Genomic DNA, 27,998 nt, shown 5'->3' with positions numbered 1-27,998 from the left:
TAAAGAGAGTCACTACATAAGAATAATTTTCAATTTCCTAGTGAAATGTATACACGTAATTCTGAACAAGTAAGGCTACAGAAGATTTGAACAACATAATTAACAAACTTGACATAATGGACCTACAGTCATTCACTATAAACTCTGCACCCAACAAGCATAGAATAAATGTTGTTTTCAAGCTTACTGGGACCACAATAAAAAATTGATCGTATGCTAGATAATAAGTATGTCTCAACAAATTAAAAAGAACTGAATAATTCAGACCACTTTCAGACCAAAATAAAATTAAACTAGAAATAACAAAAAGGCAACTATTGGGTTGTCGGAAAAGTCATGACGCATTTTTGCAACGAAAAACATAGAAAAAGTACGTAATGACTTTTCCAACAACCCAACAGAAAATGCCCATGTGTTTGGAAACTAAGGAAGTATATTTCACAATGAAATCATAACAACTTAGAAAATATTTAGGACTAAACAATAAAAAAAATTATATAACAAAACTTAGGGCCGGCCGAGTGGCGCAGTGGTTAAGAGATGGCTTGGGACGCCAGAGGGCCCTGGTTCGGATCCCACATATGAGGGCCAGTGACACTGCCCTCTACAACAACAAAATAAACAAAAACAAACAAACAAACAAAAACTTAGACACTACTTAGGTAGTGCTCAGAGAAATTAATAGCTTCAAATGCTTATATTAGGAGGAAAAAAACCTGAACTGAATAAGCTAACCATATCTTTAAAGAAGTTAGAAAAAGAGCGGCAAAATAAACCCAAAGAAACTAATAACAAAAGAAATAATAATGATAAGGGTGGAAATAAGTGAAATTTAAAAATACAACACATACAATAAGAGAATCATCAAAACCAAAAGTTGGTCCTCTGAAAGTCCAGTAGATTAGACAAACCTATGGCAAGATTTTTCAAATAAAAGAAAACAGAAAAAAAACCCATAAATACGTGAACGTAGGAATGAAAAAAGGGTCCTTATAACCGTAGATAAAACATTACAAACTTTGTGCCAATAACAAATTCCTACAGGGCCGGCCGAGTGGCTCAGTTGGTTAAGAGCTCGCTCAAGAGTTTGAGCTCTGAGCAACAGCGGTTCGAGTCCAGCCCGAGCTGAGCAGCCGCTGAGCTGCCAATAGGTAGCAGGATGGCTCAGCTAAAAATAAATAAATAAATAAATAAATAAATAAATAAATAAATAAATAATAAATAAATAAAAAATAAAAAAACAAATTCCTACAAATATAAAATGTTCCAAAGTGACTCAAAAAAATAAATAAATACATAAATGAAAATACTCTTATAATTGTTTTTAAAATGAAATTAATTATTAAAGATCTTTCCACAAAGAAAGCTTTAGGCACAGATAGCTTCACTGGTGAGTTTTATCAAAAATTTAAGGAGCAAATAATTCTAATCTTAAATAAGATCTTCCCAAAAGTATAAAGAGAATGCTCCTCAATGTTTGAAGAGAGAAAAATAGGACAAACTTTGTCCAAAAGACAAAACAACCCCCCACAAAAAAAAAAAAATCAAGGGAAATTACAGAACAATTTAACTTATAAACATAGGCAAAACCTAAACAAAATATTAGCAAATGAAATCTAGCAGTGTATTAAAAGGAGAGTCAGTTTATATTATTCCAGGAATGTGGGGTTGTTCTAAAACAAAATCACCATGTAATTCACTATATTAACAGAATAAACTCACATGATCATCTCAATTAAAGCAGAAAAGGTTTAATAAAATTTGACATCCACGTCTGACAAAAAAAGAAAGCACTCAGCAAACTAGTAATAAAAGGAAGCCTCGTTCACCTGATGAACAGTTTCTACAAAGACTACATCACACACCATACTAAACGAATGCTGAAAGCATTGTCTTTGAGATTGGTAATAACACAAGAATGTCTACTAAACCGCTTCTGTTCAATACTGCGCTGGAGCCAATACAATAAGACCAAAAGAAAAAATAAAGTATAATTAATGCTGAAAAGCATAAGGCAAGGAAGGGAGAAAACAAAGCTATCACTATTTGCAAGTGACATAATTATTTATAGAAAATCCAAAAGAATCTGAGTACAAATTACTAGAATTAATGAGCAAGTTAATCAAGATGACTAGAGATAGTGGATTAAAACACAAAACCAATTTGCATTTCTACATACCAGCAACAAACTGTTCAGACACATAACTCAAAAAAGATACCATTTGCACAAGTGTACACATTTGCCCAAACTCATGGAATTGTACACTTAAAGTGGGTACATTTTATTGCATGTAAAATATATCTTTGGGTTTATTTTGCTACTCTTTTTCTAACTCTTTTTCCTTGTAGGAAAAAAGTCACCACTTGCCACAGCAACAACAAATGTAAAGTACATAAGAATTAATCTAACATATATAAGACCTTTCTGGGGAAAATTACAAAGCATTATTGAAGGGCATAAAAGGATACTTAAATAAATGGAAAGACATAATACATTCACAGAATGAAAGACTTAATATTGTAAAGATGTCAATTCTCCCAATTTGAGCTTTAGATGAAATGAATCGCCAATCAAAATCCAAAAAAATTTTATGAGGAACTCAGTGAGCTGATTCTAAAATTTATATGAAAGAGCAAAGAATAGACCACATACCTTTAAAACAGATTATTTAATCCCTTAATCAAGATAGTGTGATATTGGCACAGAGATAGACAATTTAACCAAAGGAACAGAATAAAGAGCCCTGAAACCAGACTGTGCATAGCTGGAAACTTCATTTATGACAATGGTGGCATTGTAGGTCAGTGGGGAAATGATGGATTATCTAATAAATGGCTCTGAGACAAGTTATTAGTCAAATGCAAAGGGAGAAAGAGAATTTCATATTCTTAACACGCCATACATAGAAACCCATTCCAGATGAATTAAAGACATATGTAAAAGGGACATCTTCAAAACTTAAAAAGAAAGAGAGAAAAAAAAAACCACTGCAACAGTGCAACAGACAGGACTTTTTAAAAAATAAAAAATGCAACATAAAAAACACTAACCAAAAAGGGAAAAGGTTAACAAATTTAACAAAAAAATGGATTACTAGCAATGGGTAAAATTCACTATGGAACATAGTGGGGGGAAAAGCATATTTTTTCCCCCCAGCAAGAAGAAGGAAGCAATGGGAAACAAGAAAAAACAACAGTCAGAAGTCAATCCAGTTATAAAGTTAAAGGCATGATTTGAGCAATCAGTGGTGTGTAAGAGAGAAGTTCCCAGTGAATTCTGATGAGAGAAGTACACAGGGGTCATGACACTGGAACTACACAAAATAATACTCAGCACACTGTTTGACTTTGTAATGAATGGTATTAACTGTAAATGCTGTTTTTGGTTTTCAACTTTAAGATTTAATCTGAAATTGCAGAAGATTCAGTTATGATCATAGAACGGAACAGAAATATTATCAATTTTTGACCATAAAAAGTAATGGCATAGATGACAGAAGTCAGGAGGCAAAAGGAGAAGGGAGAAGTAGACAGAAGGCAACTAATTTTCTCTTTCTACATAGTGGAAGTCGAAAGAACTCGCAAGAAATAGAGGTTTAAGAATATTATTTAAAATTACAAAGTTAACCGACTTAAAAAATGGTGATATAATTATGAAAAACTGGGATGGGTTGATATATAGTTATAAATAAGGTTGGTTATACCATAAAAAGAATTCAATAATTTCCCAAACTGATAAGTCAAGAACTGGTGCTCTGTATACCAGGGGTGCCAATAACATGTATACAAGTGGACACTAATCAACGTTGCTCAAGTCGTAGTTTGCCGTAATCAGAAGTGTCTGGGCCGGCCGAGTGGCACATTGGTTAAGAACTGGCTTGGGACACCAGAGGACCCTGGTTCGGATCCCACATATGAGGGCAAGTGACACTGCCCTCCACAGCTAAGATGCTGAACAACAGCTCAACCTGGAGCTGGGCTGCCGTGGGTCACTAGCGATGGCGTAGGCTGCAGCCCCTGCGGCAGTGGGTTGCCATGGGCTACTGTGTGTAGCCAGCAGCCAGCGTGAGCGGCCACCAGCCTCAGTGAGTGGCCGTCCAGATGCCGGTGACTGATCTGCCTCGCCCAGGAAGAGTGCAATGATGGTGCCAACGTGAGCCAGTGAAGCAACATCCTCCACAACTAAACTGAAGAACAAAAGGACAGCAACTTGTCTGTTCCACTTACCCCAATTCCCCAACAAAAATCTTTAAAAAAAAAAAAAAAAGAAGTGTCTGGACGCTGATGGTAACCACTTTGAACACCTCTTGTAATTGCAGAAGTCACGCATGACTTGTACTCATCTTTTGTTATTGGTATATGTTGAGTATTACAATTTTAATACAGTTTTCCTGTCTTAAACTTTGTATACATTTTTTGGCACCCTTTTCTTTGCACCCTCTGTATATTATTCACAGATATGGAGGTAACCACTAGCAGATCTAAAACCCAGGCAAAACACAATGAAGTGTGGAAAGGTATGTTTGTTGTGTTTCATTTTAAGCTCTTCTGTATCACTGAATTTTTAATCCACATGCTTATATAATTTTAATAAATATGGAAGTCTTAAAAATTATTGAAAAAGAAAAGATCAAAAATCCTAACAGGGCCGGCCGAGTAGCTCAATTGGTTAAGAGTTAGCTTTAGAGTGAGAGCTCTAAGCAACAGGTCCACTGGTTCAATTCCCACATGGGCCAAGGACACTACGCCTGAGCTGAGCTGCCGCTGAGCTGCCAACAGGTGGCAGGATGGCTTAGCTGGTGAGAGCACGTGCTCCTAAACAACAAGACTGCCTGTTTGATGGTGGCTATGCCAGCCTGCAACTAAGACTGAACTCGGCACCTTGAGCTGAGCTGCCACCCAGATGGCTCAGTGGATAGGGCGTGCACTCTTAACAAGGCTGCTGGGTTTGACTCCCGCATGGGATGGTGGCTACGCCCACCTGCAACTAGATTGTAACACACAGCACCTTGAGCTTAGAGGCCACGAGCTGCCCAGGCAGCCAGATAGTGACTGGCGCTCTCCACAACTAAGAGTGAAGAACAACAACTTGGCTGTTCCCCTCCCCCAACTCCCCAACTAAAAACAAAAAAAAAACAAAAAAAACCCTAAGAGGTCATTTAGTCAAACTACCTATCACCAGGTAGATAAAAGAAAATGAATGTCTACTCCAACAGAAAAACTTCTAAACACCCAATAAAGACTAATGATCAAAAACCTACCAGCTTTATCCAGCAGAGTAAACTTAATGTCAGAGTGAATAGATAAGAATAGAGTCTGAATCTTATCTTTCCTTGTTCCTTCTCCTCACTTTTTCTCTTTCTGTAACTTTTTGTGGTCCCTCTAGCTTTCTAGCATAAATATTCAATTAATACATATATATTGGGCTGTCGGAAAAGGTATGACGCATTTTTGCAATGAAAAACAGAAAAAATACGTCATGGCTTTTCTGACAACCCAATATATTACAAGTTTTGTTTATAAAATATAACCTTATGTGTCCTAATTTCCTCTTAATACACAGAGCAAATCAGGTTGATTTTCATTTTCATGCTGTCTAAACTAATTTTTTAAATCTCTAAGGGCATTACTGCTGTATAAAAGAATGATCACCACCATTGATTTAAGGAAAGAACACACAAACAACACAAGGCAACTTTGCTAAAACCCAGCACAATCATTGCTCTTCAATGTATTAATGTTTCTGTTGGAGACAGTATATACTCCTTTAGGCTTCAGCACTCAGGAGTTAGGTTTCTATGTAGACACTTATGGTGAATTAAGGAGATGAAAGCTTGAAGTCTAAGTTCCCCAAAAGTAAAGTAAAAACCAGAAGGTTAAATGTTCATGTTAGGTGATACTTGGTTTTGATTCAAAAGAACTTAGCAAGGTGTGCATTTCAGCCTAATCCACGTCCATAGCCAGGTGAATACTTACACTATATTTGCAAGGTCAAGTGGTTTCTCTGGTTGCTCAGGGAAAACTGGATGCGGGGGTTCTCTGGTGGGCACGCACCCCAAAGATTTACTAATTGCATGGCTCAGCTTCTTTGCAGGGGATTTCTGTGCCAAAGTAGAAAATAAGGAAATAAGGAATTAAATCTTCAAAGGAATGAAAAAGAATTTCAAAAGAACTTGGTAACAAGAGCTGTATGTAGAAAATATATTTTCAAATACAAAATCAGTCTCATTATAATCAACATGAATGGGTCCTGCGAAAGGAACCTACAGTTGTTCCCAAGGTCATCTGTTGTCCCCTTCATTTCTGTGCTTCCTCTCTCATCTCCACTTGCAGTCGCATTATCAAGTTAATGTGCCCATTGCATAAACTCCCCGTTGATGCTTCTGGATTATTTTTGGTAAGATGTTATAGTGAACTGCCTAATCATAGTCGGAAATTTTTGTTGGGCTAAAACAGTAAAACGTTAAGATAATATGGAGAGTTCACAGCTTTGAATGTTAGCAAAGTAGCTGAGTAAGCCACATGACAAAATGTGCATATTAAAAGAATATTCCCCAAATAAACGTGTGGCAGAACATTTGGTGTTTAAGGGTCTGGCTGTGTATACAGACACAGATGAGTGCAGTCACGAAAGCAGGCAGCCTACATCAGACCTGTGACATAAATTACGATAAGCTGAAGGTATGAAAATAGGTGGGCATACTGGTACATTTCTCTGGAAGGTGGAATATACACACTAAATCCAAAGACTATCAAGTCTAAAATTCAACAGTAAATATGAATGCACCAAGGTAAACACTATGCCACAATTAAGTTATGTAGAACATTCACAATTCAAAGGAGGCTCTTTATAGGATGCTGATTTTGTTGTCTACCCAATTCCCTTTAAGTAACACAGTTGTCTGAGGTTTTCTAGACAGGATATTAATGGTAGAAAAGTTTAAGTATTTTATTCTTCTGCCGCTGCAATGTACCACTTTAATTGGAAAACAGAACTTGTTTGCAGCGGTGTACCTCATCAATACCATGTCTCCACTCAGCTTTTATATGACGCCCACACATTATTTAAACACAAAATAAACACAAACCTGTCTGCCTTTAAGACTACATAGGCAGAGTTAGTTAATACCATGTTTATAATAAAGACTGAATAATACCAATTTCTTCAGAAATGTTATATATTGGCTCCAAATCACCTACCACTATCCCCTACAAAGCATTAAATTCTGGGGAAAGTCTAAGTGTAATCAAATTACTGAAAATCATGTGAAGCTAAGCAAAGCAGAAATTCTGAACTTCCTCCAATTGCTCCCCAGTGTCCTGTTGCCCAACGACTAACTGTAACATGACTCTGATTCTTCCCCCTCTGGTCCATCGCCTACGCTGCCCGCAACAACATGTCAGTCTTCTGCTTAAAATTTTTCAAAGGCTGACAGTCATTTACAGAATAAGGTCTAAATGAATGCCGTCCTATTCCACAGCTTCCCTGTCTGGCTCCCTCCTCATCTTTCCCCTCACACTAGCATAAATGACAAGCTGCTCAGGTAACACACTGTGTTCTCTTAGCTCTCTGTATCTTGGCATGTGCCGATCTGAGGTTTCCATTTCCCAGTCAATTTCTTTGTACATTGTCTGCTCATCTCTCAGGACTGCTTGCAAGTCTCCTTCCTCTGTGAAGACTTTCCTCACTGCTCCATACGTCAGCACCTGCCTTTCCAAGGTACGCATTTACCACATGCATATTTCCACTGGTACACTTTCCATGCTGTATTGCACTTTTTAATTTACCTGCCTATCTGTTAGATTGGTGTTTTTGAAGGGAAGGATCTACATTTTATTCATCTGTGTATTTCCAGAACCTGTCCTACAACAGAATATGTTATTTGAACAAGTTATTTGCCTAGCTGAATTTTCTAGATTGCTTTCTCCTGGCCAAACCACAAACACTTTATATTTTGAGTCATGATACAAACAGGAGACAATCGTAGGACATCAGAAAGTATCTTAATTCACTTTTACAACCAAACACAACATCTATAATCAGTGTATCAACTTCATGGTTTTTTTTGCTATATCTGACAACCACCAGGGACATTAACTCATGCAATCTATGTGAGATGGATTGTCATATAGACTACTTTAGTTGCATCCTCAGTAATTACAGCCATGAAATCACAGGTCCCATGTGTATATTTTATAATAAACATTAAAATAACTGCATAACTGTTTAAATAAAAAACATTTCCCTTTGCACCACCTAATATTCTCTAGCAGTATGCTTGTTGTGCTCTTGAAAACATTGCTTTAAGTCAAGGTTTAAGATTAGATCCAATTTCTAGTCTCAAAATTATACCTAGAAAGGTAAAATCAATACATCAGTCAATTCCAAATAATTAGAGTACATCAAGAGAAGCTTGATATGTAGGGGAAGGAAAAAATTAGAAATAAATATAGTAATTAGAATATTAACTAAGGGCTTGAACCAAACCAAAAAGGATAGTACCCTGAAAACTTTAAAGATACATATTCAATTAGGTTGTCTAAAATATGTAAATAATTGATTTCCTTAAAAAGTTCTCAAAGAGTAGATTATGATATGGACCTGAAGTGAATTTCACTGTGGAGTCAGTTTAGGAGGCTAAGAGTAACAAACTGTAAGCAAGAGTTTGAAAACTGCTGTGAATGCCAAGATGGGGGCATTACCTCTTCTGGCGCCTTGGCCCCTAAGACAATGCCAAGGACTTGGTAATCAGTCACTAAATATTTATGGGAGTGAAGAAGGGAGTGAGAGAGGACAAAAAGCAGACAAGTCAGGGTGCTGGTGTCTCCCACACTTCATTTAAGCTGCTATGCTAGAGAGGCCCCTTTAGGTTTCTGTACCTCTCCTTTCACTCGAACTCTAAAGCTGATTTATGGAGAGGCCTTAACTGAAAATTAAATTGCCTCCAAACACCCTTGATAAAAGTGAACGGGCATCTTGGGATGCTTGACCATAGAGCTGGGAGGACTGTGGGTGGAGCTGAGCCCCTTGTGAACTCTGTAATCCTGAACTTCCTGTTTAACTTTATGGTAGCTTCCGGGAGAGGGATGATAATAAATAGGAATAGCCATCTTGGGACAGTAGTACTTCTTCTTCTCATGGGCGGCTAGTTGGAGCCCTGGAATGGAGGTGTGCGCTCCGGCACTGCAGTGGTGGTTTTTGTTTCTTTTTTGTTTCCCGAATAAACCATTTCTTTCGTGGATTATTTGGAGGGTTATTTTTACCAGTCAATACCCTTAAGCAATGATTTCCAATCTTTGTGCATTTTCAATATGCTAATCTACTTCACCTAATTTCAAAACATTTCCAGGGCCGGCTGAATGGCTCAGCAGGTTAAGAGTGCGAGCTCTGAACAACAGGTTCGATTCCCACATGGGCCAGTGAGCTGCGCCCAAGCTGAGCTGCTGCTGAGCTGGTGAGAGTGCGCGCTCTTAGCAGCAAGGCTGCTGGTTCGACTTCCACATGGGATGGTGGGCTGTGCACACACGCAACTAAGATTGAACATGCCCCCTTGAGCTGAGCAGCCGGGAGCTGCCAACTGGAGGCCGGATGGCTCAGTGTCCAACATGATGGACTGTGTCCCCTCTCCCCCGCCCCCGCCCCCCCCCACACACAGACAACCAGATAGAAAGCGGCTAATGGACTTGGAGCTGATGGGTCCTGGAAAACCACAATGTTCCCCCTTCCCCAATAAAAAAAAATCTTCAAATTTCCTACCATCTCTTAAAAATTGCAAGTTACAATTAAAAATATAAACATCAGAGTTTATAAAATGTATATGTACCGTTTAAAAAGTTATAAACCATATACCCACCTACCCACGATTCTGAGAAATAGAACACTAGTCACTGAAGCCTCAGTGCGGGCCCTTACCTAACACAGCCCACTCCCACCACACCTGCTCCTCTCCTGGCAATCAGTGTCCTGGGTTTTGTATTAATCATTTCCTTGATTTTATTATTTTAGCAATTATGCAAAAATACAATTCACTTAATACATGTTTAAAACCTATACAGACTTACATATTTTTTCCTGCAACGTGCTTCTCACTCAAAATTATGTTACAATTGATCCATGTTGATGCACATAACTGTAATTACTTAATTTTTCACTGCTTGATTGTACTTCATTACTTAATTACATCGTAATTTATATATCCACTGCACTGCTGATGAACATCTGGGTTGTTCCCATTTTTCCACTCTCCATCACAAAGATGCTGTAAACTTTCTTGTCCATGTCTCCTGGTGGCCATGTGTAAGAGTTTCATAAGAGTGGAATTACTGGGCCATAAGTTACGCACATTCGGTTTTACTAGGCACTGCCAACTTCTTTTCACTCAGCTATGAGAGACTTCCTGACTGTCCATATTCTAGCCAACCCTTCTTATTGACAGGCATTTTAACATTTGCCAATCTGGTGGGTAATAAATAGTATTGTGGTTTTAATTTGCAATTCCCTGATTACTAAAAAGATTCAGCATCTTTTCCTGTGCTTATGGGCCATTTGTGTTTATTCATCTGTGAAATGCCTTTTCCTGTCTTTGGAGCAGTGTTTCGCTGGGCTGTCTTTCTCTTATTTATTTGCAAGTGTTCTTTATATATATATTTTTTGTATTTTAACTCTATCGAAGTTATGACTTGCAAACAACTCCTACTTCAAGGTTTTCACTCTGTTGTTTCTGAGAAAACGACATCTTTAAATATAATGGCGGTCCCAATTTATTAATCGTTTCCTTTATATTTTGTGCTGTTTTTGTATCTTAATAAACATTTCCCTCTCTAAGCTATTGTCTCTCACATTGTCTTCTACAGTTTTATAGTTTTTACCTTTCATATTTAAGTTTCAATCTACTTAGAACTGATTTGTTTGGTAGGTATGAGGAAAGAATCCAATTTTATTCCATATGGATAACCAATCGCCTCAGGATCACTTAATAATCTATTCTTCTCCTTCTAGATATTCTATTGCTATCCCTGTGCCAGTGTCACATGATTTAATTGCTGTAGCCTCCTCTTATCTTTGCAGGAAGTACCAGTGCCTCAAACTTAACCTTCTTCAAGAGAGAGTCCTCATTATTCTTGACTCTTTGTACTTCCACTTAAATTTTAAAAGCAGCTTGTTGTTTACCACAAAAAATCCTGCTGGGATTTTGATGGGAACTGATCAAGTCTATAGGTAGTTTTGGAGAGAAATGACGTCTTTATAAACTAAACATTCCTTTCACGCATGTGTTCATTTCCTTATGCATTTAAGCCTTCTTTAATGTCTTTTATTAAGTTATAAATTCTTGTCCATAAAGAATCCATGCATCTCTTTTATTTATTTCTATTTATTTTATAGATCTGAAACCAGCAACCCCGCTTTCCTTTTACATTATTTTATTAAAGTTTTTTAAAGTTTTTTTAAAGTTACATAACAAAATTTACCACCTTAGCCATTTTAACGTGTAGTGCAATAGTGTTAAGTATACTTACATTATTGTGTGACTAATCTCCAAAACTCAGCATCTTATAAATCTGAAACTCTCTACCCGTTAAACAACTCATTTCCTTCCCCTGAGTCCCTGGCAACCACTAGTCCACTTTTTTTTTTTTTTTTGTAGAGGGCAGCGTCACTGGCCCTCACATGTGGGATCCGAACCGGGGCTCTCTGGCGTCCCAAGCCAGCTTCCAACCATCGCGCCACTCGGCCGGCCCACTAGTCCACTTTTTGTTTCTATAAAATTTACTACTCTAGATATCTCATATAAGCAGAATCATAGAATATTTGCCTTTTTGTGACTGGCTTCTATTACTCAGCATAGTGTCCTCAAAAGTCATCCATGTTATAGCATGCGTCTGATTTTTTTCCTTTTCAAGGCTAAATAATATTCCATTGTAAATATGAAACATGATTTGTTTATCCATTCATCTATCAATGGACATTTGGGTTGCTTCCAAGTTTTAGCTATTGTGAATAATGCTGCAATCAACATGAGTGTACAAATATCTCTTTGAGACTCTTTCAATTCTTTTGGAAGAAACCCAGAAGTGGAATTGTTGGATCATGTAATAATTCTATTTTTATTTTTTAGAGGAGCCTCCACACTGTTTTCCATAATGTCCACACCAATTTCTCCACATCCTTGTCAACACTTATTACTTGCAATTTTTTTTCATAGTAGTCATCTTAATAGGTATGAGGTAATATCTCATTATGGCTTTGATTTTCATTTCCCTAATGATTAGTGATATCAAGTATCTTTTCATATGTTTATTTGCCATTTGTTTATCATCTTTAGAGAAATATCTGTCCAAGTCCTTTGCCCATTTTTCAGTGGGTTATTTGGGTTTTTTTTTGTTGTAGTTCTTTATACCAGATATGAACCCTTAATAAGATATATGATATACAAATATTTTCTCCCATTCCATACTTTGCCCTTTCACTATTTGATTGTGTCCTTTGATGCACAGAAGTTTTTTACTTTGATGTAGTCCAAATTATCTATTTTTTACTTTTATTGTCCCTGCTCTATTTTAATTCTAATGATTTATCTGGATATTCTTTGAGACTTCCTAAATTTACAGTCATCATCAAATACTGACAATTTTGTTTCCTTTCAACTCAAACACCTTTTTTTTCCCTTGTTGATTATGCTGATTAGGACTGCCAATAAAATGTGGAATAGATGTGGTGATAGCAAGTATCGATATTAAAACATATACTTTTGGGGCCAACCGAGTGGCGCATTGGTTAAGAGCTGGCTTGGGACGCCAGAGGACCTCGGTTCAGATCCCACATATGAGGGCCAGTGACACTGCCCTCTGCAGCTAAGATGCTGAACAATAGCTCAACCTGGAGCTGGGCTGCTGTGAGTCGCCAGCAACGGTGTAGGCTGCAGCCACTGCTGCAGTGGGTTTGCCATGGGCTACCGTGTGTGGCCAGCAGCCAGCGTGAGCGGCCAGCAGCCAGCGGGAGCGGCCAGCAGCCGCAGTGAGCGGCCGTCCAGAAGCCCGCCGGCGACTGATCTGCCTCGCCCAGGAAGAGCGCAATGATGGTGCCAACTTGGGCCAGTGAAGCAACATCCTCCACAACTAGACTGAAGAACAAAATGACAGCAACTTGTCTGTTCCCCTTCCCCAATTCCCCAGTGCTGTTCCCATCCCCCAATTCCCCAATAAAAATCTTTTAAAAAAACCAAAACATATACTTTTGACATTTCACTAGTAAATATAATGTTTTAACAAATATCCTATATTACATTGTTAGTTCCTAATACTCCCAGATTGGAAAGGTGTTTTGGTGTTTTTTGTTTGTTTGTTTTGTGTGTGTGTGTGTGTGTGTGTGTGTGTGTGTGTGTTTAAATGATCAATGATGATCATTGGATACTGGGTTATATTAAATGTTTTATATGAGTCTTTTGAGATGATTATATGGATTTAATCCATCCATCTATGAATATGGCTAAGTTATAATAATCTATCTTTAATTGCTGGAATAAAACCAGTGTTATCATGATGTATTATCTTTTGTATACATTGATGGATTCAATTTCATAATATTTTGTTTAGGTTTTCATTATGTTCATGAAAATGGCTTGTAATTTTTCTTTCTTATTGTCCTTGTAAGGTTTTGGTAGCAAGATTATTCTAGGTTCAAAAATAAATTTGGAATGCTTATTAGTTTTTCTAAAATCTGGGAAATTTTACATAGCATTGGAATTTGATTTTTCTTTGAATGTTGAAAATCATGTAAAGTCATTCAGGTATGGTTACTTCCTTTGTGTAAAGATTTGAAGCTACAAATTCAAATTCTTTAATGATTATACTGCTAATTGGATATTTTATTCCATTTTGAACCAGTTCTGGTAGGCAAGGTTGTTTTAGGAATCTGTTCATTTCAACTAAGCTTTCAATACCCAATGTACTGGTTGTTTTCTTATCTTTTTGTTATTGATTCTAACTCAAATGCACTATAGTCAGAGAATATGGTCTATATGATACTAATTCTCTTTGGGTGCTTTCTTTATGAGGTCAATTTTTGTATGTTTGAAAAGAGTATGCAATCATTAATTGTTGTGTACATTCAAATTTTCTACAGTCTATGATTTTTGTCTAATAATTCTAACAATTGTTGATAGAGGTATAACATTATCCATTTTAATAATGTATTTTCAATTTGCTATTGTGCCCTTAATTTTTATTTATGTATTTTACAGCAACATTATTAAATGTGTATCTGTGTATAACTGTTATAATAATTTCATCTTTTTGTCTTTGGTAAACTTTACTTCTGGTTTAAATTTTTTTTGTGTGATAAAATATACATAACATAAAATATATCATTTTACCCTCATTGGTAAAAATTTTTGCCCTGAAATCTATTTTCTAAGATTAATATAGTTTCACCAAATTTCTTTTGTTAGTACTTTGCAAGGTATGCCTTTTTTTAATCCTCAACTTTCAACTCTTCTGTGTGTGTTTTGTTGTTGTTGTTTTTGCTACCTCTTGTATACAGCATAGAGTCCAATTTAAAAAAAAATACCTAACTGAAAACTGTTGTTTTTTTCTGGAATATTTACTGGTTAGTAATATATTATTTACTTCTAGCTTATTATATCATTATTTGTTTTATTCTTTCCTTTTCTTCTTATCTACATTTTAGGTTTTGTTTTATTTTTCTCATTTTATTTTGTTTTGCCTTTTTGGCAATCATACTTTGAGTCGATTCTTCCAGTGGTTTCATTTTTTTTTTCTTTTTCCTGAAATGGAAGTAACATTTATTAAGAAATTAGTGTCATGGGGGCCGGCCGAGTGACTCAGCTGGTTAAGAGCTCGCTCAAGTGTGCGAGTTCTGAGCAACAGCGGTTCGATGCCCAACCCAAGCTGAGTTGCCAACAGGTGGCAGGATGGCTCAGCTAAAAAAAATTATAATAATAATAAATAAATAAAAAAGAAATTTGTGTCAGGCACTCAATAGGTGCTTTGCACACATACATAGGGCTCATTTAACCCTCCAAAGTCTTATGAATTATATGTTTACAGTCTCAACTTTATAGGGATGAAAACTAAAGCTCATATAACTAGGCCTGTGTTACCCTGTTCATGGTACAACATAGCCCTTCAACAGGTAAAATTACTCAGAGAAAGAGCATACAGGGATGGGGAGAGCAGCCTGAGACAGTGAGACGTTCTTGCAAGGAGTCCGTCAGACACAGACTGGGGACTCCAAGTACCACATGAAGGTCATGAAGGGGAAGTCAGGGGTGGGGACACAGTTTCCCGTGGAGGGCAGACTCCAAGGTGTGGAGCACGAGATGACTTGTGCTGTAACCACTACACTGTGTGCTCCTGTGCTGGGGCCGAAACTGTTCTCCTCAGATAACTGTGGACCAGGCACTAAGACACTGAAAAATAAATTTCTTTTGGGCTCAGATGACTGTTCAATCAGCCTCAAGCTAATTCCTTGCAGAGCACAGTCTTTGGCTCAGGGTACACGCTGACAGGCCCTGACACTCAGGAGCACAACAGCCTAATGGAAAAAGCTCAGGGTTGGTGCCTCGGAGGCCGTTCCTGTGATATTCACTTCAAATTACTCTCTCTGAGAACATCTCCCTGAGCATCAAGCTACCAACTGAGGGGATCCAAGCAGAAGCAGAAGCCTATTAAATCCACAGACAAGTCAGGAACCTCCTCTAACTATTTTAACATGAACACGCAAAACACTGTTAATTAGCATCTGTACTCTCATCTTGTAACTTAAAATCCTATCATTCTAATCATGTCTAAGCTATATTCATGTCACAGTTGATTAGTACTTTAGCTGCATCTTATTTTAAGCCCACCAAAATTAGTCATTATTATTTTACACATGATGCTTATTTAAATTCACCCACATTTACCAATTCTACTGTGTACCATTTCTTCTTATAGCCCATTTCTTCCTCACTTCTTCAATTATTTTTTCCCCAAAACACTGGGTTGTCGGAAAAGTCATGATGTATTTTTTCTATATTTTTCAAGGCAAAAATGCATCATGACTTTTCCGACGACCCAATAGATGCGCAGGCAGCCAGAGTCTCCAGAAAAGGCTGGAGGTTAGAGAGGGCGTGAGGCGGGGAACCATGAAAGACCGGCCATGTGTTTCTTTGTACAGCAGGACCCGGCGGGGCCTGGAACATAACAGGCACTAGACATGTTTACCAAAGGAATACCAGGCAGAAAGCTCTCTGCCTGGTTTAGATGGACGGCTGTATGACTCCCCCCTGGGCACAAAACTCCACAGCCTGTTACAAATACTGCCATGGGTCAAGGCAGGACCAGAGCCAGCAGTCAATCCACATCATACATGATCGAGTACACAAGTCAGGAACCGGAGACAGCCACCACTATTCCTCCAGCACCGCTCTGAAACATCACTTGCCAAACGTGTCCGAAGATAAAAAAAATTTCCCGCAGTACTTGTTTAAAAAACAAAACAAAGCAGATTCCTCTGCCTCCACCCAAACCTACTAAATTAAAATTCCCAGGAGAAGAGGCCTGGTATTTTATATGTTTAAGAAACAGCCAACTGAGTGGTGCGTTGTTTAAGAGCTGGCTTGGGATGCCAGAGGGCCCTGGTTCGGATCCCACATATGAGGGACAGTGACACTGCCCTCTACAGCTAAGATGCTGAACAGCAGCTCAACCTGGAGCTGGGATGCCGTGAGTCGCCGGCGACGGCGTGGGCTGCAGCCCCTGTGGCAGTGGGTTGCCATGGGCTACCGTGTGTAGCCAGCAGCCAGCGTGAGCTGGCTCAGTGAGCGGCCATCCAGAAGCCGGCGACTGATCTTCCTCACCCAGGAAGAGCGCAATGATAATACCAACATGGGCCAGTGAAGCGACGTCCTCCACAACTAGACTGAAGAACAAAAGGACAGCAACTTGTCTGTTCCCCTTTCCCAATTCCCCACCGCTGTTCCCCTCCCCCAATTCCCTAATAAAATCTTTAAAAAAAAGAGAAAGAAACAGCTCAGATTATTCTTTTCAGGCAATTTTTAGAAGCACTTCTCTTGAAGTTCTTGCCAACACAGAGGTTAACAAAAAAAAACAAAACAAAAAACAAGGGAATAACAACTAGAAAATGACCAAGTTGTTTCCTAGAGACGATATAGTTATCTACCTAGAAGTCCAGGAAAATCGACTAAAAAATTATTAGAACCATGTACTAACAGAAAGCCAGTGAGACTTCCAGAACGAAACGTCCATAAGAACACTGAAGGTAAGAGTCTTAACCTAGACAAAAAGCCTGGGTTGGAATTAAAATTTGTAGAAATTTATCAGTGTCTAGGGGGTGATCTAAAACCTGGAACTGTGTGAAAGCATTCGGAGAGTGGGCACTGCAAGAGAAGAGCTCAGGAGAGCTAGGGAACATACCATCTGGTATATCGTAGGTAAGCAAAAGGTTTAGTGAATAAACAACATGTGAACATATCATAAGTGGACATTGTGCAGTCACTAAATGGAGACAAAATGTAATGAATATACAATACACATATATTAAACTTATTTAGAAAAACAGTTCTACCCTAAACCTGTTCTCTAGATCTCACAAAGTACTAGATAAACAGGCAATAGTCACTGATATATTTGAGTTAATGTAGAAACAGACAAGCAATTCACACTGCTGGGTCGCAGAAAACCCTAATCCTCCCACACATGGAGGAGGACACACAGTCTCCAGCTCAGTTCTGGTGGCCACCTGTAAGAAGGAGAAAAGATCTAAAGCTAGAGAGAGGGCCGTGGCGAAGTGACGACTGCTAGAGGAAATTGCTCATTTGAAGAACTGCTTGGTTTGGGTGAAGTCATACATTTCTCTGCAATGGAAAACCTTCCTGTCATTTCTCTGCTGTAAGTATAATCAGGCTACAGTGAAAAAAGATGCCCTATTGTTTCATAAACTGTACACCACTACTGTCTTTGGTAAGTGCCCAACTTTTTAGACAGCTGGGTCCATTTCAAACCGTCTGCCTTCAAACTCAGCCCTTTTGCAGCTGTAAATGGGTTTAAGAATCATTAGGGCACACAAATATCACAGTCAAATGGGGGCAACGTTCAGATGCTTAAAAGAGCAATATTTAAAACATCCCAGTCAACCCACTGAAAATGCTGATAAATGGTGTCAGGACACCCCTAGCCTGTTCTGTCTATCCCTTGGATGGCCCTGGAAAGTCCATAATTTCAGAGGGAAGGCTTTGGTTTGGTCAGTGAAGCAGCCAGGTTAGCTGGGGGTTGGGAGAACCTCAGGGCACTTCCCAGGTGCTCATCCCACCACTAACAGGAGTAAAGGGAAGAACCCAGAGCTTTGCATGCTCCTGGCAAGACCCTCTCCCAACTAACCTTCACGGCAACAGCACCATGATTTGCCTTGGGGCCAATTCCAGCACAACTTTTATCACACATTTTGCTTGTTTTGTAGGAAATCCAAGACTCCCACTGGATTCTCATTCCCATAAGGCTCTGTACATGACCCCATCTCCCACTAATCTTCAACTCTTCTACTTCATAGTCCACCATCAGCAAAATCCCTTCTCTAGCTGAGAATGTTTTCTCTGAGTGTTGTGCTTTCACCTTGCACTGGGGAAGAAACCTGGCTTTCCCTGAAGGCAGGGCTTCCCCTGAAGCCATTCAAGTGGCAGCTGCTTTCACTCTCACACCCCTCGAACCTCTGGGTCTCCAAGTCGGAGAGGTGTCCTCCTAGAACCTCACTGCCACTCTCAGATCCTTTTCCCTTTCCCTTAAAACCCCAGTATTGAATGACATGTTATCAGACCCAAACCCTAAATATCCCTCCACAGTGGAGTCCAACATTCCTACTGCCGCAATTCTTATTGATTTCAACATCCACATAGTTGACCTTTCCAATACACACGCTGCAGTGGGTCAAATGGTGCCTCCCTCCAAATATGTCCACATCCTACTCTCTGGAACCTGAGACTATTACCCTACAGGGCAAAGAGTGAATATCATCTTCTATGGCAAAATATGTAATTAAGTTAAGGATCTTGGGAGGAAAAATTTATCCTGGATTTTCTAAGAGGGCCCAAAACACAATCACGTGTATCCTTATAAGATAGACACACAGAGGAGAAGAGGGAGAGGCAGAGATTGGAGTGATGTAACAAGTCATGGAATGCCAACAGCCACTAGAAGCTGGAAAAGGCGAAGAATGGTATGATGGTTAATTTGATGTGTCAACTCGGCCTGGGCTACAGGGTACCCAGATACGTGGTTAAACAGTATTTTGAGTGTCCCTATGAGTATGTTTTTGGGTGAGATTAACATAAATCATAAATCGGTAGATGGAGTAATACAGATTTCTCTCCTTAACATGGCTGGGCCTCCTCCACTCAGTTGAAAGCCTGAATAGAAAAAAAAACACCTGAGTAACAGAGAATTCCTCCTGCCTGCCTGCCTTTGAACTGGGCATTGGCTTTTTCCTGCCTTCGGCCTTGAATTGATACAATCTCTTCCTGAGTCTCAAGCCTGCTGCTCTTGGGACCAAAACGACATTATCAGTTCTCCTGGTGCAGAGGCCTCAGACTTGGCCTAGAAAGACACCATCAGCTCCCCTGGGTCTCCAGCTTGCCAACTCCAGCTGCAGCTCTTGAGACCTGAAAGCCTCCATAATCACGTAAGCCAACTCCTTATAATAAATCTCTTTATAGTTATGTATCTCCTCTGGGTACCGTTTCTCTGGAGAAACTGACTAATATAAATAGATACAACTCAAGAGCCTCCAAAGAGAGTGTGGCCCTGCTGACATCTTGATTTCGAACTTGTGGTATCCAGAACTATGAGAAAATAAATTTGGTTTAAGCCACCAAGTTTGAGGTAATTTCTTATGGCCACCTGGGAACTTACACACTGGTCATCCCTGACCTCCCTCCTTCAACAATCCTTCCTCCACTCTATACTGGCCACCAGTTTCACAGTCACATCCTAGAACATTTTATTGCCAATCAATGTACATCATCTAAAATCTCAATTTCAAGCACCCCACACTACCAACTTCTATCTTTCTATCTCACTCTTTCAACAGTACTTCAACCCCAGCGGGACCTATACTCCACTGAGCCTACCACCTTCAGTTATCCCTTATCTCCTTCATGGCCTCACTTCTCTCTTTAAACAACCTACATTCCATGGTCCCTTATTATGTAGTGTGATCATAAAATACAGTGAATGTTTAAATGAAAAAAATTATTACAGTTAAAGACACATTGCAATTAACCCCCCTCAAAATACTCCCCCTCGCTTCGAACACACTTACACCATCGTTTCTAACACTTTCTGAAGCAGTTCTGGAAGTCCTCTGTCATGAGTGTCTTTAGTTGTGCTGTTGTGGCTGCCTTGATGTCCTGAATCGATTCAAAACATTTACTGTTCATGGTCATTTTGACTTTGGGGAAGAGCCAGAAGTCATAATGAGCCAGATCCGGTGAATAAGGTGGATGAGGATACACCATAACGTTTGTATTTGACAGAAATTACCATACTAGAAGCGATGTGCGACACGGAACCTTTCCATTGTGATGAAAACATGCGGTGCATGCTGCTGCCAAGTGCCATCCAATGTAAAGGGAGGGCTCTTCAATACGGGATGTGGTGCGACAAACCTTAGTAACAGTGTGGGACAAGTTTTAACCGTTCGGTGCCGTCAGTCGGGTGTGAGCCACGGTTGAAAGTATGTTTAAAGTGTGCCATAAATCATCCTCCAGCATGGCAACGTTCCGTGTCACACATTGCTTCTGGTACAGCAATTTCTGTCAAATAAAACCATTATGGAGTTTCCTCATCCACCTTATTCACCGAATCTGGCACCGTGCGACTTCTGGCTCTTCCCCAAAGTCAAAATTATTCAGGATATCGAGGCAGCCCTGATGGTGCAACTAAAGACATGAAAGAGGGCTTCCAGAACTACTTCAGAAAGGGCAAGAATGATGGATAAGTGTGTTCAAAGGGAGGGGGCATATTTTGAGGGGGATTAATGTCAATGTGTCTTTTACTGTAATAATTTTTTTTAATTTAAACATTCATGGTGTTGTTGGATCACACCTCGTATATTCATTTCTTTGCATTTTACATTCCCACCAGCAGCGTACTCAGGTTCCTGTTTCTTTACATGCCCACCACTCTTGTCATGTCAGTCTTTTTTAATTTTAGTCATCCTTGTGGGTGTGAAGTGGCATTTCATTGTGGTTTTGATTAGACATTTCCTGAATGACTAATTATGTCGAGTATCTTTTCACGTGCTTATTGGCCATTTGTATACCTTCTTTGGAGAAATGTCTGTTCAGATCCTTTGCCCATTTTCCCCCAAAGCTAATTTACCTTTATTTAAGTTGTGGTGGAAAAAAGTATGTGACATAAAATTCGCCATCTTAACCATTTTTAAATGTACAATTCAGTAGTGTGACGTATATTCACATTGTTGTAAAACACATATCCTGAACCTTTTCACCTTGCAAATCTGAAACGCTATACCAATTAAACTACACCCCTTCTTTTTTCCCTCATCCCAGCTCCTCGTAACCACCATTCTACTTTCCCTTTGCCCATGTTCAAGTTGGGTTATTTGGGGTATTTTTTGGTTTTGGGGTGGTTTTGTCTTTTTTCTGTTGCTGAGTTGTAAGAGTAATTTATAATTCTGTATATAAATTCCCTATCAGATACACTATTTGCAAATATTTTCTCCTTTTCGGTGGATTGTCTTTTTTACTTTCTTGATGGTATCTTTTGAAGTACCAAAGCTTTTTTTTTAAAGATTTTTATTGGGGAATTGGAGGAAGGGGAACAGACAAGTTGCTGTCATTTTGTTCTTCAATCTAGTTGTGGAGGATGTTACTTCACTGGCCCAAATTGGCACCATCACTGGGCTCTTCCTGGGCGAGGCAGATCAGTCGCCGGCTTCTGGACAGCCGCTCACGCTGGCTGCTGGCCGCTCACGCTGGCTGCTGGCTACACATGGTAGCCCATGGCAACCCACTGCCACAGGGGCTGCAGCCTATGCTTTCGCCGGGACTCATGGCAGCCCAACTCCAGGTTGAGCTGTTGTTCAGCATCTTAGCTGTAGAGGGCAGTGTCACTGGCCCTCATATGTGGGATCCGAACCGGGGTCCTCTGGCGTCCCAAGCCAGTTCTTAACCAGCACGCCACTCGGCCGGCCCTGAAGTACCGAAGCCTTTAATTTCAAAGAAGTCCAATTTATCTGTTTTACTTCTGTTGCTTGTGCTTTCAGTATCATATCTAAGAAGGTACGGTACACCCCATGGTCACAAAGATATATACATGTGTTTCGTTCTAAGCGTTTTCTGACAAAAAAGTAAATCAACAATCTTAATTGGTCCAGGTCTATAACGTAATTTGCTCTGACTCCTTAAAGAAAACAGTTTAATATCACTAATGCCCAAACAACTACAATGGACATATACGAGGTGCCCATTAACATTTTTTTGTTTTAAAAGAAGAAAAGAAATAATATTGACAGAGATTGTTAAACAAATTCAAATACTTTCTCATTTATAGAGTAACTGTTCAGAGGTGGAGACTGCCATCTGCTGGGAAGAAAGGTAAAATTTTCATAGCAACAACTGTGTTATGTAACTACCTCTACTGAGACACTCGACCAACAAACTATATCTGTGTGTTTCATGGAAATAAACATATCCACACACACTTCCTGCCAGAGAGTAACCAAGTGGGAATTGGTCAAAGCTCTCTTGGTAAAGTGAAGACCAAGATAAGCAAAGATCTGGATGTAAGGCACTGGGGTCAGAAAGTGGGGGTAGGCTTATTTATTCTGGCCTCTTTGTAGCCTATCAAGAAAGCGTTAAGAGTTATGTATATTTTACCATAATTAACAGGGAGGAAAGAAGGAGGGAAGGAAGGAAGGAAAGAAGGAAGGAAGGAAGGAAGGAAGGAAGGAAGGAAGGAAGGAAGGAAGGAAGGAACGAAGGGAGGGATGGAGTAATTGGGCCACCGTCCCTGTAGGACCCCACCAGGACGCTCTCTGCCCTCACTCACTCCTCTCCCAGTCAGACTGGTTGGGTTTAGAGAAGGAATGAACATGCCTGGCTCAGCGTCTTCCCCTCCCTGATTTCCTGGGATCGGCAAACTCTGCAGAGCACCTATGCCCCCTGCTCCGAGAGCCACAAGCCTCAAGGCTCTACTCCCTGCTGAAAAGTCCCACACTGGGTGGGGGTATGTTCCATTCAGGGGTTACCAGCAAGTCCATTTTTTTCTCCCAAACAAAACCACTTTCTCAAACAGACTGCTATCTTCTTAACTCCTGGCTGCGATCAGGGGTGGGGAAAAGTGAAGTAGGATTAATTGGGTTTCCTAAAATCCCAGCATGAACTACTATTAGAAAAAACTGTTAGAAATAGATATTCATTGACAGGGTTGTCTATACTTGCTGTCTCCGTCTCTCTCCTCTTTCCCTCTTGAGCCTACTTGAATCAGGTTTTTGTCCCAACCAGTGTTTTTGTCAAGCTGATCCTCACACTGTTACACAAAGGGTCAGTTCTCAGGCCTCTCACTTGAGTATCAGCAGCGCTGGACACAGTAAATTGCTTCCTCCTCCTCAAAACACTCTCAGTACTGTTTTCCACAGCACCGCAGACTCTTGGTTTTCAGTCCCCTCACTGGTTGCAGGCTCTTCTCCTCCCAGGTAACTCAGAGTTAGAGAACTCCAGGGGTCAGTTCTTTTCTTCTTTCTTCTCTTCTCTATCCTCACTCACTCAGTCAGTGGTACTGTCCATTCTCATGGCTTTAAATATCAACTATATGCCGTTAACTCCCAAACTGGTATTTCTATCTCAGATATTTCTCTTGAAGTCTAGACTCACATACAATGGCCCACTCAAAAATGCCATGTGGATATCTAATAAGCAACTTAAATTCAACATCTCCAAACTGAACCTTTGATCCTAACATCTAAATAAGCTCCATTCACAACCTTCCCCATCTCAGCTGATGACATTTCCATCCTTCTCGTTGCGTAGGACAAAATCTTAGTTTCCCTTGACTCCTTTCCTCCCACAAGCCACATTCACCCCATTAGGCTGATTTATAATATATACCCAAATTCAACCCTTTTTATTACCTCTACTGCTACCATCCTGCCTTGTTTAATTTACTGCAATCATTTCCTCTTAATGGTCTCTTGGTTTCTATCTTTTCCTTCCAGTTTACTCTTTACATGCCATCCAGACTGATCATTTTGAAATATAAATCAAGTCTACTGAAAATCCTATAAAGACTCCTCATTTCATTCAGAGCAACTGCCAGAGTCCTTACCATGGCCAAGAGGCCCTGATTTAACTCTTTGACCTCCTTTCCTACACTGCTCCCCCATCTGGCTTCTCTGCTGTCCCCTGAATTCACAGGCATACTCCTGCCCTAGGGCCTTAACACCAAACATTCCTGCTCTTGTCCAGACATCGTGCCCTGCCGGAAGACACCTTAGACTTGACTCAAATTTCACTTTCTCAACAAGGCCTATGTGACTCTACCACCCCTACCCTCAACGCCTCTTTCTGATTTCTTCCTCACGTGAGAGTCCAGTGTAAATTGACAGGGAGGCTCTGTCTGATCCATCCACTCAGTTCCTTTCATCTAAGTAACCAGCCTCCTTTCATCTAAGGGCTTCTGCCTTTGCTAGTTTCTCTGGAGACATTTCCATTTGGTCAATGTATAGTGGGAGTGGGGAGAGTTAAGAGAGAGAAGATGGAGACAGCACATCTGCTTTCAACTGCCTTGACCCAGAAGTAACATAGATCACTTCCAAACAAATTCCACTGGTGACAATTAATCATATGGCTCCATCTGGTTGCAAGGAGGGTGGGTTATATAGTCCAGATATACGTCCAGGAAGAAAAGGAAAAATTGGACATTGGTGAGTACTTCTAATTATTAAGTATTTTTTTGCTCCCTTTACCAAAACATAAACCCACTCAAACCCCTCCCACCCACCAAAAGAAAACCTGAAGATCCATTCAGTCAGTGCATCTAACTATAAGTCCAAGATCGCTGGGTTCAGCACAGTCTTCTTCACCAAGACCACATGTAGCTCCTTACGATGCAACCTATGAACTAAAAAGGCAAATAATCTGCACCCTCCCTCCCTAGCCCCAGTATACGATGGTGGAACAGGAGCCAGGGGTTCTTCCTTATCCAATACGTTGGCCAAGTAGGTACTGGCATGCCCTCCTCAGGGACCACACAAGCTCCACAACCCATCTCTTGCCAGAGCAAGTTCTGGATCTTTAAAAAGGGGCTATTCAACTCCAATAGTCTTGTTCAGTCCAGGCTCATGGTTCTTGCCCACATAATTCCCCCCATAACTTAGTAGACCTCTGATATATTTGTTTCCAGTTAGTTCCATGTGCCAATAATGACAAAGTTCTTCCATAGACATAATTCTCAAGCCTGACTTATGTATTTACCTCCATGCTGTTTACTTTTAACTTTAAAAGCTGCACAATAGAATCACTTAGCAGAACTTTCAAAATTGGTCTGTGTCCAGGTTTCAGGGACGCTGGACCCATTAAATCAGAAGCTATGTAGATGGAACCAGGTGATTCTGATGAGCATCCAAGAACAAAAATCTACGCCCTTAATCTGACCTGTGCCACAGGACAGAGCCACTTTTTTTTCCAACTGAGAAAGTGTGCTGGGCCTTTGATGCTCAGATCCTTTCTCAGCTCATCTCTCACTCTCTAGAAGCAGCCTGTTTTTCCTTTCATCCCAAGGGTCAGAACTTTATTCTTTTTCAGTTTTTGCTTGAAAACTAGTGAATATTGTCGTAAGCTCATCTCTTTCTTATGATACCTTATCAGTAACAGTCAACACAACACTCACACTGTGGTCCTTTCCAGCATTTGACCTAGAGCTCAGTAGCCATAAAGTGCACCTTCCAAGTCATCACAGGTGTCAAATTTGCCAAATTGGTCACCACAACACAACACGGGTTTCTGTCTTTCCCACCTCCAATACCAATGTCTTCCTAAGTGTGCCACCTGACTGCTAAGCCAGTGACACACATTTTTAGGTTTTGTTTTAACAGAACTCCACTTCTAGTACCAACTACTGTAGCAAAAACTAAAAACCTCAGTAGTTTAACACAGTTTCTCTCTTGTTCCCATCGAAGTCAAGTGGGTCGGCGAGCAATTCTTCTTAACATCATTTAAGGACCCAGTTTCCTTTCATTTTATGGTTTCACCCTCCTCTGGGTCCTAATAAAATTCTCTCCATTAAGCTCATAGAGAGGATAGAAAAGGCACCCAGCTATTAACTGTGTTCTCCTGAGAAGGCACATTATCACTCTGATCACATTCCACTAGTGAGAGCTACTCATACGGTCCTTCTTAGATACAGGGGGGTTGAGTACTCAGTGATACACTGAGTGAGTACTCAGGAAAACAGTGATATTGGTGAGCCCTAGCAGTCTCTTTCAAACCACTTAATATTTAAGCTCCACAGGATAGGATTCTTTGTCTGGTTTGTTCATAGATGTATCCCTCACACCCATTAACAGAGTCTGATACAAAGTAGGTGCTCAAAAAATGTCTTTTGAGGGCTGGCCAAGTGGCTCAGTTGGTTAAGAGTTGGCTTAAGAGCGTGAGCTCTGAGCAACAGGGCCGCCGATTCAATTCCCACATGGGCTGCCGACAGGTAGCAGGATGGCTCAGCTGGTGTAACAACAAGATTGCCTGTTTGATGGTGGGCTATGCCCACCCGCAACTAAGATTGAACACAGCACATTGAGCTTAGAAGCCACGAGCTGCCAAAGGGCGGCCAGATGGCGACTGGCATCCTCCACAAGGAAGACTGAAGAACAATAGCTTAGTTGGCCCCTTCCCCAATTTCCCAACACTGTTCCCCTCCCCCAATTCCCCATTAAAATCTTTAAAAAAATGTCTTTTCAATGAATAATGAATGAACAGAATGAATCATGCGTATGACACCATATGGCATTTTTTCTATAATAAAGGCAAATGAATGAATTGATAACTGAAAGAATAATTACTTAAACTGCATAGATACTTAGATTAAACATTAAACAGCAACTTTTGGAAAAATCAAAATAAGCTTCTAAGCACCAATACTACACATAAAGCTATTGGATTGTCGGGAAAGTCATGACATATTTTTGCATTGAAAACCATAGAAAAATACATCATGACATTTCTGATGACCCATTACAATGCAAATTCATATATAAGCTGGTTAAATGCACACTAAATTCATCTACTGTAAATACAAAGAAAGATTTATTTAAAATATTAGTACAAACACAGTGGATAATCTTCAAAGAACTTATTATTAAACTGATTACACACCTTTTTGTTAGGTAGAAACTACTTTACCCATATCAGCCTCAAAATTCACTCACATCTTTCTCAAACAGCACAGGCATTGTACATACAGAGTCCTAATCCTGAAAACAAGTTACACACACAACACACACACACACACACACACACACACACACACACACACACTGCTAAAGACCTTACCAGTATGCATCTACCATATAATGCATACACTGATCAAAGTTCAGAACTGATACATTTATGACACCCGCTTCAAAATTATGCATGCTGATGATAATACTTGAATTTTTTTGAAATCTTAAGTCATTATAACAAAAATGAATAAAACAGGGGAAAAAAGCTGGAATAAAAATAACAACAAATGGGGATAACACTCACTTCACAAGAGTTTTTGTAAGGATCAAATAGAAATATAAGAATTCACTTGTGGGGCCGGCCGAGTGGCGTGTTTGTTAAGAGCTGGCTTAGGAGCTGGCCGAGTGGCTCAGTTGGTTAAGAGTTCGTTCAAGAGTGTGAGCTCTGAGCAACAGCGGTTCGAGTCCCTGCCCAAGCTGAGCAGCCGCTGAGCTGCCAACAGGTGGCAGGATGGCTCAGCTAAAA

General features: G+C 39.9%; 1 protein-coding gene across 21 annotated transcripts in view; it reads right to left on the bottom strand.

The window, feature by feature from the left end:
• DTNB (dystrobrevin beta) overlaps positions 1-27,998 on the bottom strand; it is a 216,757-nt gene that overhangs the window by 99,831 nt on the left and 88,928 nt on the right. For all 21 annotated transcript variants that reach the window (XR_002124314.1, XR_002124369.1, XR_002124234.1 and 18 more), the window contains one exon: positions 5,977-6,101. Coding sequence is in view for 13 of the 21 variants with exons in the window: in XM_019644345.1 (XP_019499890.1) it covers positions 5,977-6,101 (125 nt within the window). In the remaining 8 variants the exon portion in view is untranslated. The remainder of the gene's footprint in view (positions 1-5,976; positions 6,102-27,998) is intronic.

This window comes from Hipposideros armiger, unplaced genomic scaffold (genome assembly GCF_001890085.2).
Source record: "Hipposideros armiger isolate ML-2016 unplaced genomic scaffold, ASM189008v1 scaffold_0, whole genome shotgun sequence".
Classification (NCBI taxonomy): Eukaryota; Metazoa; Chordata; class Mammalia; order Chiroptera; family Hipposideridae; genus Hipposideros; species Hipposideros armiger.
Note: the sequence above shows the minus strand (reverse complement) of the source record. Positions and strands in the feature narration are given on the sequence as shown.